Consider the following 17,161-nt stretch of genomic DNA (forward strand, 5'->3'; position numbering starts at 1 on the left):
TTTTTCACCACCCTCAAAACTATAACAAAATATTTAAAAATTATAATATGACTCTGAATAGACTTGGTGAGTTTTTGCCAATTAAACACATTTTCATTGAGTTACATGGAAAGTAACAAGATATTGTTGTTGGGTAGCATGCAGCTCAGTTTGAAAAAATATGAAACTTTCAATAATAGTAATATTACACCATTTTAGGCAATACAAATTATTATAAAAAGCTAACTTTAACTCTCCTGAGCTGAAATTACTATAATGTCATCCATCTGCTTAGTATTTATTTATTCACTTTATACTTTATTTAGAAAATGCTGAATAGCTGAAACCATTACAAAACACTTTCAAATTTTAAAGGGTTTCATAGTCTACAAGTTTAGTTACCACTGGAATAACTAATTGCACTGCCAACCCATTTAGGAATTTTTAAAGCAAAATTACGAAGGAATTTTACGCAAAATCAATTATAGTAAAAATATATAACTATCGTAAACCTGAGTACCTTATCCATTCTGTCAGCTTGAACACCAAATTTTCCACCATAACCATAGGAGGATTTTATACCACCTTCCATCTGTTTTTTCTTGTATTCAGCATCATCCTTGGTGACATTTGTTCTAAGTTCCTGGATGCTAAAAGAAGAAAATAAAAAAATTTCATGTTTAAATAATAAAATTTTAACTACAATTTATTTTTCGTGTATACAATGAACTTGTTTTAAAATTTCAGTAACTAATATTAACATATTAAAACAATCTTGACATAGGCCTCATAACAAGTTGGGAATTTATTTTTGTTGTTGATATAATACTTCAAAAATGAAAATTTCTAATTCGTGCTTTACTAACTTTCTTCCAGAATATTCTTAATTGCAGGATTTTAAAGTTAATTATTAGGTTTTTGAGTTATCTAAGCTAAAGGTCCTAAGTTTTAAGTGACGGACATGTGTTTGTCATTAATAAATGATTTATCCTAAAAATTTTCTGAGTCAAGGAATTTCTCTAACAATACAACTAGTGTTTTATCTCAATCGAACATTAAATCTTATGCTTTTTATAAGAAATTATAAATTATGGGGTATTTTAAAGTTATAAAAATAAAATTATCTAAACATTTAGCTTATAAGAATATAAAAAATTACTTAAGAGCAGCAACAGTCCTGCCAGAACCTTCAACGGTTTTAGAGCCCCATCTCTGTTCTTCTTCAGTGACATCATTCTACAATGAAACAAATTAGATTGTTCAGGTTTCAACTAGATAGATATTTAGAAAAAAAAGAAACACAGTAACATTTTTCAAAATCATCATCACACTTATTTTTCCAATAAATAGTGGGAACATTTCTGTGCAGTAATTAAGTCACACATCAATTTCCAATTTTATTAACATTAGTGACTTTCACACATTAAAGTTACAGTGTTAACAAAATTAAGCAAATAGGTATAAACAATACGCTATAAGAAAGTAATGGTGTTCAAAATCAAAATTAAACATTAATGTGTATTCAAAAAGATTTGTTTTAAGAAAATTATAGTAATAAAAAAAAATAATACATTACGATTCAATAATAAAAAACTGACTGCTTAAATAATTTAAAGCTAAGTAGTTTTACAGACAAGTTCTTCACAAAATTAAAACAAATTATATTCATGTAAAAAAAAGAAAAAAATAATAATCTTTCTCAATATCAAATTATGATTGTTTCTTAGATTCTACTTTGAGATTTATCACCTTACAATTAAAAGGATCTTTTTAAAACATAAGAAAGATATAAGATTTGAAACATGGACCAACTTGGATAAGGGTATACAGCTACACATGATATAAAAAAGATTTGAAAAAGGTTTCTTAATAAAATTATTAATAATTTACTATTTTTGTACTTTAATTTTTTGTTCACATCACTAACATTATTTTTCTTGTGCTTTCATAATATATGTCAGAACTATAACAATTATACAGAAAATTTCAATTAAAGTACAATTTATTACTATAGAAATAGAAACATATTGAACTCAGGCATTTATAAATGATATAAATTTTTTACAATGGATTTACAAAGATGAAGGATTTCATTATCATGAATAAAAAGAAAAAAAAATTAATTGCACAAAATAAAAGCACACATACCTATATTATAAATTTTTTTACAATAACATATTAAATTGCCATGTATATATTTTTCCTAAATTAAACCAGAAACTAATCATTGATTATACTGGGAATTAAAACCGAGGATAAGATAAAATCTTCTTTCAATAAAAGATCTTTAAAAAAGGCTATCAGAAAAGAAAAAGACATTGGGAGAAAAGTGCCACCAAAATCTCTGTGCCTCCTTGCTGTCAATTATTACATAGAGAAAGATTTTTGGCCCCTTTTTAAACCTGAAAAAATATATATTTCCTACTTCTTAAAACACGGAAAAATATATAAATGAAATTTCCTGAGTTATTAAGTAACTATTTAATATTTTAGAACTTTTGTTTCATTTTGTTCATGAAATGAATTGATCATTGAAACTCATTTCATAAAAAACAATCTAGGAAATGAGTTTTAATGAACTGTTTGTAAAACTTTTTCAAGTGCATGAAAGTTTTGAAAAATAATTACTGTTATAAATTTAAAACTAAACATACACTATTCTAAAATGATTAATAACTGTTTAACAAATAAGAAAACTTTGCTGTAATTCTTAATAGGTTAACATTAAAGAAGGAAAGAAGTCCTTTTCTGTCTAAAGTAGACCCTTAACTGTAAATAAATAGCATTTAACTATAGTGAATTTTACATTGTGCATGATTAAATATTGAGACAATATTAATCAACTAAAGCAAATTAATATTATAACAGGGTTTCCACTTAATTTCAGAAAAAAAATTCACTGACTTTTCCAGATACATCAGGTAAGTTTTTAATGAAAATGAATACCATATTTTATCCATACCATACTATTTTTCATCAGAAACCCTTAATTTTTTTTTCTTTTTTGTAATATCAAATATTAGATTTTGTGAGGAAAAACAATAGGTTGAAAATAGAAACATGGAAAAGTTTCACTAGAAGGTGGAACTTTATAAAATAATTGTAATACATGTTCAAACTATGCAAATTGAATAACAATAACTAATATCTGATATTGACAATTCTAAAACTGGTTATTTTCATTTCTCCATATTCCGTGGAAGCCCTGTTATAAAAGGAAAAAAAAACTTTTTTGACAAATATGAAAATCAAAATCATTTTGAAAAATTCTTACAATAAAATCCGGATCTGTTTCCCAATCATCATCATCGCCACCACCATTTTTGGTATCATTCACATTATATCCGACAGTTGCTTTCCACATTGTGATCTAAAATCTAAAAACATATTTATTTAATAGAAAGATTACATTTACATTTATTGTAATAAAATCTAATATTAACAAGATTCGAAACACTAAAAATACAAAAATGATGCTTTTGCATCATAAGGACCACTAAATGCTGTTTAAACTGTGAAGCAAAACAATGTCCAACTTTTAAATCTTAATTTGTAAATTCAGTAGCAACTTCTAAAGCAATATCTAATGGGACAAACACTGTTTCACCAAATTAAATAATACATCCGAAAATGTATGAATATTAAATTTTTCTAGTGAGAGCCTCCATTATTAAGGATAAAAAGATTTATCAAATATTCGGGGAGATTTCCATGTCATGATCTGAGACAGAACAATTGCCATGTCTTGGCAAACCGACTCAAAAGGTATGACTTGTAGCCTCTTCTGGGCAAACATCTACAAATTTTTTTTTTAAAAATTTGCAAGTTCAAAATTATTTGGCACCTTGACGATTGTAGCTGGCGCGACAGATCACGATACGGAAATATCCCCTAATTTTCTTATAAATAAGTCTGAAACTAAATCAGCATTATTTCTACAATTTTATCTAGTTATAGCTTATGTCTCACAACATTTACTATACAAGGTTTCATAAGATAAATGGTGTGCAATAAATTACTACGATGACCAAAAGCTAAAGATTATTAACATTAAGAATGTAAAAACATCGTAATTTTTTATCTTATATAAAGATAATTATGAAACCGACAAAAAAGTACTGAATTTCAAGGAACTACGAAAATAAACACATAGACGATTAAATTAACTGTTTCTATACCATAAAACATAATTTAAAAGACAAACATTATTCACGGGCATTTAAGTTCAGAATTGAGGTTATGAAGTTTGACATTCAACAGACAATGCAAAATCTTCATTAACAAAAGCTGGCTGATTTGTCAACACTCTACTCACGTACAAAGCATCCGGATATAAAAAGAAAATAAAAATTGATTGGATACAACTAAGCGTAGCAAGAGAAAAAAACTTTCATAAAATAAAATGCAAAAGATATGCAACCGAATTCCGCTTACCCGAAATAAAATAATGAAATAAATTAATACCGCAAAGAGATGTTTGATGAGCAAAAATTCAAAACAAACCCATTCTCATGTGTTTTCACTTTGATCTGAACAGACAACACCCGTCAAAATTTCCTGCAGTCACAGTTACACAAGATTTAAGAGATATTGGCTAAAGAGCAGTTCTCTTTATATTCTTTTCAACCGAGCTGTCTTTTTTTGAAATTTTTTTTTTGTATTAAAAAAAAGGGAAGAAAAAAAGTCTCTCAAAATGTCCGTTATGGGATATTTTGAGGTTATCGGACTTTAACATATATTATGATAAATTTTTCATTTAAGCAAATGCCTTTAAATTAACTGGAATGTTCAGTTTGAGATGAAAAAGGTTTGGTATCACATAAACAGTGCATAAAATAAAGAGTGAACATCTGCATAACTTTTGATCTAATAATCAGATTTTCACATTCAATGAATCAATCCTAATAGTTGAAGAGCATAAACTTGAATAAGCCAATTAATGAATGCAGATGATATTTTATGTTTCGAAATCACATACAAAAAAGTACTTTCCTCTAAAAAAACATACGTCCCGCAGTGGACTGATCGTTAAGACACGGTTCCCAGCAGATCACCGAAGTCAAGCATCACTGGCTACGGTCAGTGTGCGGGTGGGTGACCACTTGGATCAGTCTACGTAGGAACCGAGGGTGTGCGGTATTGGTCCTCGTTAAACTGTTCTACCGTAAAGTGCTCGACTTCGCGTGCAGGTCGTCGGGCTACCGAAGCGGGGGTGCCATCCCCTCTGCAGAGGGTCAAATTGTGATGGTATGTCTTCGGATCATCCTCAGGGGTGTTTCCCAGACCGTCGCCAATAGCCCACTGTGCAGCTCTAGTGCGACGTAAATTAACTACAACAACAACAACTTAATAAACATACATTTAGCGATAGGTTAATATTTTCCGGCCCTTATAAAAAGAAAGTAGGGGAGCCATAATCTGGAAAATATGGTTGCAGGGGAGCAGTTGGAAGTTTAGAACCCTTTATGTTAATTGTACTTCATGAGTATTTCCCCGTAACAGAAGAACTTTTTAAATGAATTTTTAAAAAATTTCATGCAATGATAAAATTTGTTAATCCAAAGTTCTAAGCAAAAAAATTAATAATAATAATTTCTTACAATTTTTTATTATTTTTGTTATTTCACACTAGTCAAAAAAATTTTGAATTGCAAGGAAAGTAAAGAAATTCAAATATCAAAATACAAAATTTAAGCGAGTTCAGTCAATTAGTTCTTGAAAATTCAAATTTTAAATATACGACTTATTCAAAATAACTATTCGATCAATTTTGCTCAAATTTTCTACTTTGTAGTTTAAAATTATATTTTTATTATATTTAATAAAATTATATTGTAGTTTTTAATTATATTTTATTTATATATTTTTTATTTAAAATTATATTTTATTAAGTATATTATTTTAATTTTTTATGGTATCAATTTTTATTTCTATATAATTTTTTATGGTATCAATTTCTATTTCTATATCGCTACAAAAATTATCGTCTTCGCTTAAGAAAAAAAAATAGAGCGTGGGAAGAAGAAGAAAAACTTATTATAACAATTATGAACAGCGACAGATATATCAAAGCGAAGCGTTCTATTTACGTATCGAATATGTTGCCACATTTTTAATACAAAAGTTAAACTTTTCTCCACTTTGATAAATGTAAACTAATGCGAACCTTACAATTAAATTATTAATTCCTTCGTATATTATTGGTTCAAGTTGTCGAAAATTAATATTTCAATTGTAAGGTTCGTATTAGCATACATTTATAAGAGTGGAGAAAAGTATATGCCTTTTTTAATAGTTTTTTGAATATGGCTCTTTGAAGACAAAAAAGCATAGATTTTCTTACAAAATGACTGATAACTAAAAAACTAATCCAAATTTTTGAAAAAGAAAACAAAAATACTTCTTCATTATGTCAAAACACAATTATGTGCCGAGTTTCGTGGCCTGGGCCAGGCTTCTGGGGTGATATATTGTGATTTGATTACAGACAGACAAACAGACACACACACACACACAGCCGCGTTTATTATTATGTATAGATTATTATTGGACGAAAATATTTTCGGATGCTCAAATTTTATAATGTTAAGCTAAAAATTTTCGATTCGCTTAAAAAAGTTCCAGAGATATAGTGAAACATGCCAAAGTAAAATTAACATTATTGGGTCCAAACGCGTATTGTACTATACATGCTCCACAATGAGCACAGCAACTTCATGTAATTTAATTATAATGATGTAGTTTTAATAATAATAATGATAAATATAATTATCACTTTTAGAAAAGTTTAATGCATGACTTCATAAGTCTATGTTATCATCGTCATACATTTAATGAAAAATATTTTTTCCAAATAAACGAAAGTGGTTTTAGCGTGCATCTAAACCAAAAGGACATATAGGAGACACACAAAGCTACACTGACATCACGTATAGGATCCCAAACTAATTGAAGAAAGTTTAATAAATTGCAATTCTGATAGGAGTATATGCATTTGAGTTAATTTTCGTAAATGTTTTTGCTTTTACACGCATGTATTAAGTGTAATAAATAATAAATGTGTATATGATGACATATGAACAGTTATAGTTAATTAATGCTGGAAGCATGGGTTTAAATACTATACAAAAGCATTTTAGTGTTACTGAAATAAAAATAAAAAAATTAAAAAATAAAAACTCCTATTCGACAGTTTATTTACATTTGCAAAATCATTAATAATTTTTATCAATAGTATTTAATGTTAACAAGGCTAGTTATTTCTAAAACTTTTATACCTATGTCATAAATTTAATTTAAAATAATGTAAAACTAACAATCTGAAATACTTTTCCATGTATTCAACGTTAGATACTTAAATTTTATCATATAAGATCATCAAAAAGCCATCCACAAATTTTCTGACTTCTTTCTAAGATATTATTTGTCGGAATATTTTAAAATATATATGGATACATAACTTAAAACATTTTAATTCTACTATAACGAGAACACTAGGGACTGAGATAATTTTCTTGTAAAATAAGGGTGCTTGCTTCTATATAGGCATAGAACCTAAAGAATATAGAACCTAGATCTAGAGGATATAGAACTAATTAAAACTATAATGTACAAAAATTAAGTAGAGAATGCTAAAAAAAATTGGTGTTTCTTCTTGAATTTTTCCATTAATGTATGCTCACGAGAAAAAAACTTAAGTACTACTATTATATTATCGTTTTCCTTTTTATTATTAAACTTGTACCAATCTTCGGCAATTGTTGTATGCATAACTTTCTCATTATCAAAGATTTATGTCAATAAAATGAACGCAACACTAAAAAGAAAGAGCAGTTCGAATATTTGATTTTAATGAACAACTAGGCTAGTACTGATGTATAGTGGGCACACGACAAGCAGGCTGTAGATAATACTATTGAATGGCTTACATAACAAAATAGATAATTAATCGTTGCTATGACCACAGTTTCTTAGTCATCTGTTATCTAACTATTGGTCCATGGCTCATCTGGTAGTGTGATCCATTGCAAGACAGGGTCCTTGTATTTTTTTTCTTTATTACTTATTTGCATACAATTTTGAAACAATTTGAACTAAAAGGATTTTTTTGAAGAGAATGAAAATCCACAAACAGTTCAAAATTTTGTTTTTATAACAATTATAATGAAATAATTTTCAAGAAATCGCTCATTCAATAAAATTTATACTTGTAGCAACAGAGTCTAATGAAAGTTTGTTTTAAAATTAAATCAGGATTTATAGAGATATACTGCATAGTAAACGAACAATTAAAAATAGTAACACAAAAATGAGTAAGTTATATTTTGTATCTAACTATTCTTAATGAAGCATTTTTAAGCGCATTAGCTAATCAAGAGAATGGTCTGATTTTTTCCGTTTTTCTTAACCCTTTTTACACTTTGAGGTGACTTCAGGGTTCATCATTACGATTTACAGAATGTTTCCAAATCCTGAAAGTTAATTTTTGTTTTATGCCTTAATATTAGATAATGTGGCAAAATAAATAAATAAATTATAATAATAATAATAATAAACGGAATTCACCTTGTAAGATTTAAGTGGTCAGAGAAATTTAATAAGCACTTAAAGTATTTTAAGTGCAAAGGGTAAACATTTCCAAGTTGCTCTGGTATTTTTGATCCGAACTAAATAAGAGATTGCGACATTAAGTTTTATAAGGGCTGCCCACTAGATTAGGGACAGGTGTGAGATAGTGTCAGAAATACAAGAGACATCAGCGCTACCATTTACGGTTATTAAGCAAGATAAAATGAGTGCAATACAGACTGCATAGAATGTACTAGCGAGTTTACGTGAGTATTTAAATCGAATGCAAAGTTAAAATGTCACGGATTCTTCAGTTACCTCTAATCATTTAATTAACAACAAGGAAGGATTTCCGGTGTTTATTTGCCTTAGGCAATGGCAGATCGCGATATTGATGTAAGTTCTTTCCCAAAATTTTCACACCATTTTTTTATAGCCCTTTATCTATGACAGATTTTGCAATTAAAAAAAATGTGCATAAAGCTCTCCGACTGCTACCGAAAATCGTTCTATTGCGTGCTGTTCAGAAAATTTAATCTAATCGCAAGCCTCTTCATGATTTTTTTTGTTTCTTTTTTTTTGCAATATGCATTTTTTTAAAAAATATATAAAAGCATTAAAACTAATATTGAAAGAGAAAAAAAAATATTTTGAAACAAAAAATATTAAAAACATTATTCGCGATCGCAATGCTCGAATGCGCTATCTGGTCTAGAGCCTCCCCCTTTCCCTCTCCTCCTTTTTTCAGTTGCTTAGGAATGAACTACGTATGTACTTTTTTTTAAAAAAGTCATCAGCGTTAAGCAACTAACGAATTAATCAGACTAAAATAAAGCAGACTAAATAGATAAATAAGGCATATAAAAATAGCATAAATAAATGAGGTCATTTTATTATTTATTAATTCATTTTTGTACTATGATTCTCCTTTTTTTTTAGAATGTTCACTATTTTGGTTTATTAATTGCCCAAAATTTTAGGAATTTTGAACACTTTTATTGCAAATATTTTTGATACAAAGTAATATCTTTTATCATAAAATTCAACAAGTAATATTAATTCCCTTAATAAAACTTATTTTTTTCTTATTAAGTTTCTATCATTCACTAAAGGGTCTTTCTTTAAAAAGAATGAAGTGTTTGACCGTAAATCGATCAGCATCTAAAGCACATTAACACTGAAAGCCATGCCGAGACCAGAATTCGAATTTTGCTTATTCCGGCCACAACGCAATATGCAATAAACTGACCAACGATCGCGATTTTAAGTATGAATATTCGGCTGAAGCAGCATAAAATATTTATTTTAATTACAATATTTCAACAATTAAGCACTAGATGTCAGCACTAAAATTTTATAATTTCACTATTATTTTGATTTTGCATGGAGAAAAATAAGAAAAAAAAAAATTGAAATGGGAATATATTTTTTTGCTTTCTAACTGTAAAAAAGTAAAAAATTCTTTTTATAACAATAATTTATTATCACTTGAAAATTAATGAAGTTCTGACATTGTGAATTTACTTGTGAATAATTTCATTTTAAGAAACTGCGAAAGATGGCAGCACCAAAATGCGTTTTTCAGAATTCAAAATTTAATGTTTCCTGATAATTTAATGTTTTTACTTCAAATTTTTTTTCTGCCAGTTTTGGAATTTTTTTTATTTTTTTATTTCTTATCATAATTCAATTCCTTTTAATATTCTAAATGGAACTATTTTCTAGTCTTCGATGAAATAGCATTTAACAGGATAAAGTAAATCGTTAGAGAAATGATTCACTAAAATGTTTGATAATGTTTAAAATAAATTTTATTATAATATGTTTTTAGCTTCCCACAAGTATATTTTGGAAGATTATATTGGTGGGAAGTATTCTTTCTAAGTCCCACTAACTAAAGGGTTAAAAAAGGATTGAAAAGTTCGAATTTTAATAGAGTTTTCAAATACAGATAAATTTTTATTGTTTACCAGCTATAATTAATTTCATATCGTTTGTGTTTGGTTGGTACCTGCCCTCAATCATAAAATAATTGAATTTCAAAAGCTCAATACAGTACAGCTTGTCTGTCAGATTGAAAACTTCAATTTTATTAATTTTTCTTTCCCATTATAATCATAAAACGTACATAGTATTATTTGAATATTGTGTGAATAAAATTTTTTGTGTGATGCTGCCTCTTGCAGTATTAACCGAAGTAATAATGGCAGTTGAAACGTTTGACTTGACTTCGACTTCCTTGTGAGCTATGACTTGAGAGACTGGCTTTTATTCTTATAATATTTTCAAGAAGTCCTATCAAAGTATTCAGTAACAGTTTATTACTTGCCGTCAAATGTAGTTATTTTTTTCTTATTGTTGCCAAGTTATTAGTATTATATCTTTTTAATTAGTAATTAATGTGTATTCGGATATCAATTTTCGAAAAAGGGTCGTCATTGGGCAACTACTATACATTTAGCTGTGTTGATCTTATAAGCCCATTAAACTAAAAATGTCTTCTTAACCGTTGCTTTTTTAATTATATTTATGCTTTTTTTTAGAAATAATCATAGGTTCAATTTACATTAATAATTCCATCGAGCATAGGCTCAAAAACGGTAAAATGTAATTCAATAGTTTTGAGATAAATTATAATTTGTGACTTTAACTACCACTAATGATTATTAAACATCAATTCACTCGTATATAAAACATGCTAACTAAGTTCACGTGACTAGATATACGTGACTTCATCTTTGTCCTCCTCTCGCTGTTGCTTTTCTGTCTCATTTAAACACAACAAGATCTTGCATACACTGGGCTGCTAATAGCAACATGGGGGAAACCGTGAACTTAATACAGCTCTCACCACAAGCGCTCAAAATTCGGTGAACTTAATACAGCTCTTCCAAACTTTCGCAAATGTGGCAACTAGTAGTATCCGTACATCGAATTCTATCCCTGATAAAATTCTGGTGGGGGAGTATTGTGGCGTGCATAACTACCACTACAATTATTAAACATCCATTTACTAGTATATAAGACATGTTAACTCGATACAATCTTGAGGTACCTACCTTTTGATAGATGAAGGTTGGCATTGTCGATAACTCCTCTGCCAATAAACTTAAATAATTGTCATAATATTCATTTGAGTGATATTTTGATTCGCATAAGTATAAGTTTTGTTTACTTCAAACAAACTTTAACAAAATGAAAACAAAATTTTGTTTTGTTTTAATTTTGTTAATAAAAAAATACTTTTTATTTTATAAGATCAAAGACTTTTTTCTTGTTTTAACCTATAAAATCTTATGGTTAAAAAGCCAAAGTCAGAGCTATGCAAATATTTTCGACACAGACTCATACAAAATTGTCTTTGACTTCGACTACGTACCCTTGACAATATTTTAATATTTTAAAATAACAATTTTAAGAAAAGCCTTAAAATTATTTTCACTAAAATTTGATTTCTTAATCCGAATCCATTGTAAGACAACAGTCTTGAGAAAAACCTTGTGATTAATTTTTACTAAAATTTGATTTCGTAAACTGAATCCATTGGAAGACAACAGTCTTTCGAAAAACCTTTAGAATATTTTCACTAAACTCCGAATTTATTAGAAAACAGATAGCTTCAAAAAAGCGTTTAAGTTATTTTTACCAAAATCCGTATTTATTACTCGAATCAATTTAAAGATAAGAGCCTTAAGATAAACATAAGGTTTGTAATTACTAAATTAAAACAAAAATGGCAGCTTCAAGATTAAGTTTACTGAAATGAATTCAGCTTATTCTTCTAGAATACGAAGATGTGCGTGATTCTTTTTTATTAACTTGTCAATAAAAAGAATATGTCACAAAAGAATTTTCTTTGATTTGGTTTTGAGGATAACTATTTGACGTTTTCCTCTTTCAAGTAATTGGCATTGATATTTTTAAACGCTGAATACAAAAGGCGGTAAAATATTAACAAGGGAACTTTATTTCTAGTACGATATAAAATGATAAATGCATTTCAATTTCTCTTTTGTTTTGATCTCAGAACCACAAGATATTTGTAATTGCATTTACTAAAAAAATACGTATTTTATCGAACTCTGAAAGGCTTTTTTCCTTCTACATATAATTTTATTTCTCCAATTATAATGATTCCGATGATTCATTAGGCATATACATATAATAAAATAAAATATATAAATAAGTATATGGGAGCAGTGCAAAGGAAAGTTCTCATTATTTGAATGTGCCTTTTGATTTAAGTCGCTTTAATATGTTACTTCCGGTATTAATAAATGCTGATTCATCTGGTATGGGTAATGCATGTTAATACTGAAATAATAACTCGCAATAGGATTAATCGGAATTATAAATCTAAAAGTAACTCAAATAACTTGAAGCTCGGGCTGCTGTCGTCTAATGTCAAAGAAAATGGGATATGTAGGCATTTGTGTTTTCATTTTCCAAGAAGAATTATGTTAAAGTTTGCTCGCAACATAACTATAATTTGCTTTGCATAACATAACTATAGAAGTACAACATTTTGAAACTTTTAATGGTCCTTCTTTCCTTATTTTGTTCCAAATCTCCAGACTCCCACCTTTAAAAAGATTTTGAAATTACAAATTTTGAAATATATATATATATACATATAAATAAATAAAGATACAAGTATTAAAAAACAATATTTTTAAATCTATAGAAATAGTGAATGCTCATAAAAGCATTGTGCTTCTTTTCCTTGAAAATATGATTTTCACTTTAAGACATCCGAAACTTTTTACATTCTTATCTTTTTCTAGTAATGAAGTAAATGATTTTGAAAATGTTTCCTTCATACTTAACAGGCGTATTTAGAGAATATCAACAGACAGTTTGTGCCACACTCACAAGAAAAAACTATTTTTGCTGTAGCTATGCTGAAAAAGTTGTCTTGTCTAAATTACTCCAGAGAGTGAAGATACCAACAAGATCCCAAGCTCCTATCTTTACAATGAGCTAAATTGTTGGACCTTTTTATCAAATAGATAAAAAAAAGAAGTAAAAACTTTAAACATTACATTTTCCAACTGATATAGTTTCAAACAGGAAACTGTTTTCTCTTAAAAAAAAAAGTGCTTATTTCTAATACCCTACTCTTAAGAGAGTACCAGAGTTAGTTTCGACAAGGGAAAAAACATATTTCTAGCCCTCTGGGCTTCAAGTACTCTTTTTTGTTTGTTGAAAAAGAGAAAATAAACGAAAGGGTACTAAAAAGTTTACGTCAAGTATACTTAGTAGATTTTTTTACGTTTTTCTCGTTCATTTCAGACAAATCAGAATTTCATTCATCTGAAAGGCTGTTTTAGTTTTTTTTTAAAGACTTTTTAAATGATTCGAATCAGTAAGCTCATTTAAAATGTTTTTCATTCATTTATACTTACTTTTTTTCCATTTATTATTGAATTTTCTAAGCATTAATGGTTTTTGTAGTGATTTAGACAAATATAGCGTGTAATTGTAATTGCTATGAATTTTAGATGTATCTTACACAACCATAATGAATATTTTTATTCATGCTTAATTCTTCAAAAAAATGTAATTAGTTGTTTTAATTACACCCTCATAAAATTCATTTCAACTTTGTACTAGTACTTTAAACAATGGTATGGTGCGAAATTTCTGCGACCTTATTTAGATATTAAATTAAACAATGAATTTGTTCACAGTATCAATATTTTGAATCATAATATTATGGTTCATATTTGTTTAAGTCTTAATAAAGTTACCTGAATAATCTGAACTTAAATTTAATCATATATGGCAGAGATAGCCTGGTTAGCAAGGATCTGGACTCGTGTTCGTGAAAACGGGAGTTCGAATCCAGCCAGCCGAAGACTCTCCGTGTAGTAAATGGCGACTGGTGCACGTTAAATCTGTCTGGTTAAGTCTTCCATGTTCCCATAGCAAATTATATCTCTGGTAGTACTGAATTGGAGATTAATAGNTAAAATAATTACTTTACTTTAAGGCAGGAGTTCATACATCGTGGGTAACACGTCCCCACAGCACTCACACAATCCTAGCTGGAGCCCAATTTCTTAGAAAAATTTAACATAAAAGCAAAATACTACTTTCCATAGCATGATGGCTCCTAGAAATTTTGAATTTTTGTAAACTCATGCTTTAAAGATCATTATTTATTTTGAATAAAATATATCCTCCCACCAGCGTATTTTTCGTGTTTATAAATTAATGTTCAAGGCAAAAAAAAAAATTGATCAGACATTTTTGGCGCCTAGCTTGATCACCTTTCAAAATTTTTCTTGTACGACATATACACTTTAATAGCACAGCTGCATTTAAATGTTCTGATTTCCCACATCCTCATCGAATCATTACGCATACAGTTTGTCTATAGAAAGAACTCCCCTCGCCACAAAGTCTGATGTCGTCGGCTGCAATGGAAACAAGAGCACATTTCTAAAAAGGGAGCTTCGCTTTCCCCTGATTCCCTTTCTCTCTGACTCGGGCCAAAACTTGTCTTAAATATTGACCAAACATTCCTACGTGAAATGGTTAAACCTCGTAACCATAGACACCGCCACTGTAGCAGACGAATGGCGAGGAGAGTTCTTTCCATGGACAGACTATATTCAGTTTTGAACAATATATTAATCAAATATTTTCACCTCTCAGCTGTTGCCAGCGAGGAAGTGTTTTAATTTTAACTATTTTCAAGATTTGTTTGTGATATTGTCAATGTTCTTTATTCATTGAATTTTTTAATTTATTTATTTCCTGCATTAATCATCATCTGAGTCATCTTGAATGAGTGTTATTATTTTATACATTATTGCTTAAACCATTACATATGAAAGAAATAAGCTGAATTTATGATTCATGTGTCTAAAAAATGATTCATAGGCTAGATACCATGTTACAAATAAATAAAGATAGAAAGAAAAATTAAATAAAATGAAGTAAAATAAAATAAAATAAAGACCCACTATGAAAATAATTTTGGGAAGGTAGGAGTTTTATTAAAAGTTGTGATTTTTGTCTGACATGTACAAAAACTTTGGTTCCAATGCATTTTTTATGCTGAATCCAAGACACTAAATCAAAATCAATAAAACTAATGATTCAGAAATTAAAATGTGTTTAGGGTATATGAAGTATAAAAAAAGTACAATTTTCCATTGTACTTATGTACACGTCTTAAGTTTTTATGCAGACAAGTAAAGTATTATTTCACTATTATTTTCTTACGCTGAATCGACAAAGTAGAGGACAAATAGTTAAAATATTGCTGAAGTTTTTATGGATTAAAAACGCAATTTTATGCCTATTTACACAATATATATTTTTATATAGACAAGCAAACATTGAATATATAGATATTTTTGTGCTTAACTGACAGAAAGCAGAACCAAGTTGATAGCACTAATAGATAAGATGTTACAAGAATTATAATAATTTCATATATGGACTATTCTTGTACTTATACCTATTTATGCACCTGACATTGCAATCTAGACAAGTGAGGCATTTTTTCGCATTTATTTTTTCAACGCTTGATTCAATGAAACAAAAGGGAATTAATAAAACTAGTAGTTTCGAAGTAATAAGATTTTTATGTGTGAAAAAGGTTTCAGTGAAGACTTATAGTTTAATTTTAAAATCTTTTAACCAACAGTCTCATAACGCAAAGCAATGCGCAGGATCCAATATTTTTCTTGTTTATGTATTATTATTAGAAGAGGTATAAGTATAAAATAAAACTTTTTTTACGTAGAAAGTTCAATAATTATTTTAAGCAATTAGTCCAGTAAATTTTGTATTTTTTTTTTTATCTAATTCAGAGTTAAAAATGCATTGGAAATAATATCGTCTTACTTACTAAGATAAGAACTTCAAACGCGTACATAGGTATTATAATTTCTTTTTTAAATTTAAAAAAGTATGGCCAAAGGAGGAAAAAGTATGACCATGAGGAAAATATATATACCATGAGGAAAAAGTATGGCCAGAGCTACTATAAGATAATAAAAATTACAGTGTTTCTTGCTCTATGGAAACATTAAAAAGCTCGGTAATTTTTAGTAAAAGCGCTTTTTCAATGATTTTGGTATAATTAGCAATGAAATGTTGCTTTATAATCTGTGATAAAAATTTGGAAACTGTGTTAAAATTTGGAAGTTTTATCATGGTACCTCAAAAGATGGCATAAAAACCATTTATTCGGTTAAATTTACTTCTGTATTTTAACTATTTGTGTAATAATAAGAACCATAGTTTTGAAAATCAGAATTTCTAGTAAACCGTTGCCATGTGATTGGAATAATAACCTTATGAATAATTTAAATACTGTATATTTTAGTTTTATTAGCAAAATTATGTTGTTTAGTTAGCAGAGCATGCACAGTAGTTAGTGAGTGCGTTAACTCATATGAGAAAACTAGTAGATTTTAAATATTTCTTTATTACATACAGTATCATCTCGATACAGCAAACAACTGAAAATAATTACTTAGAATACAGCTTAACAAAATATGGCACATCATCACCGGACACAGCAATATAGTGAATTGACATCTGCTTTCAGCAAAGCTTGTCTTATATACGGAATCTGCAATGAAAAAGCATGAAT

At 28.4% G+C, this 17,161-nt stretch overlaps 1 protein-coding gene across 4 annotated transcripts in view; it reads right to left on the bottom strand.

Moving 5' to 3' along the window:
* LOC107441255 (src substrate cortactin) overlaps positions 1 to 4,552 on the bottom strand; it is a 30,064-nt gene extending 25,512 nt beyond the window's left edge. For all 4 annotated transcript variants that reach the window (XM_071179993.1, XM_071179991.1, XM_071179992.1 and 1 more), the window contains exons 1-4: positions 4,414 to 4,552; positions 3,254 to 3,356; positions 1,139 to 1,215; positions 500 to 629 (exon numbers count right to left, since the gene is read on the bottom strand). In XM_071179993.1, the coding sequence (XP_071036094.1) occupies positions 500 to 629; positions 1,139 to 1,215; positions 3,254 to 3,343 (297 nt within the window). In that variant the 5' untranslated portion in view covers positions 3,344 to 3,356; positions 4,414 to 4,552. The remainder of the gene's footprint in view (positions 1 to 499; positions 630 to 1,138; positions 1,216 to 3,253; positions 3,357 to 4,413) is intronic.
* Positions 4,553 to 17,161: the final 12,609 nt, after the last annotated feature.

This window comes from Parasteatoda tepidariorum, chromosome 4 (assembly GCF_043381705.1).
Source record: "Parasteatoda tepidariorum isolate YZ-2023 chromosome 4, CAS_Ptep_4.0, whole genome shotgun sequence".
Lineage (NCBI taxonomy): Eukaryota > Metazoa > Arthropoda > Arachnida > Araneae > Theridiidae > Parasteatoda > Parasteatoda tepidariorum.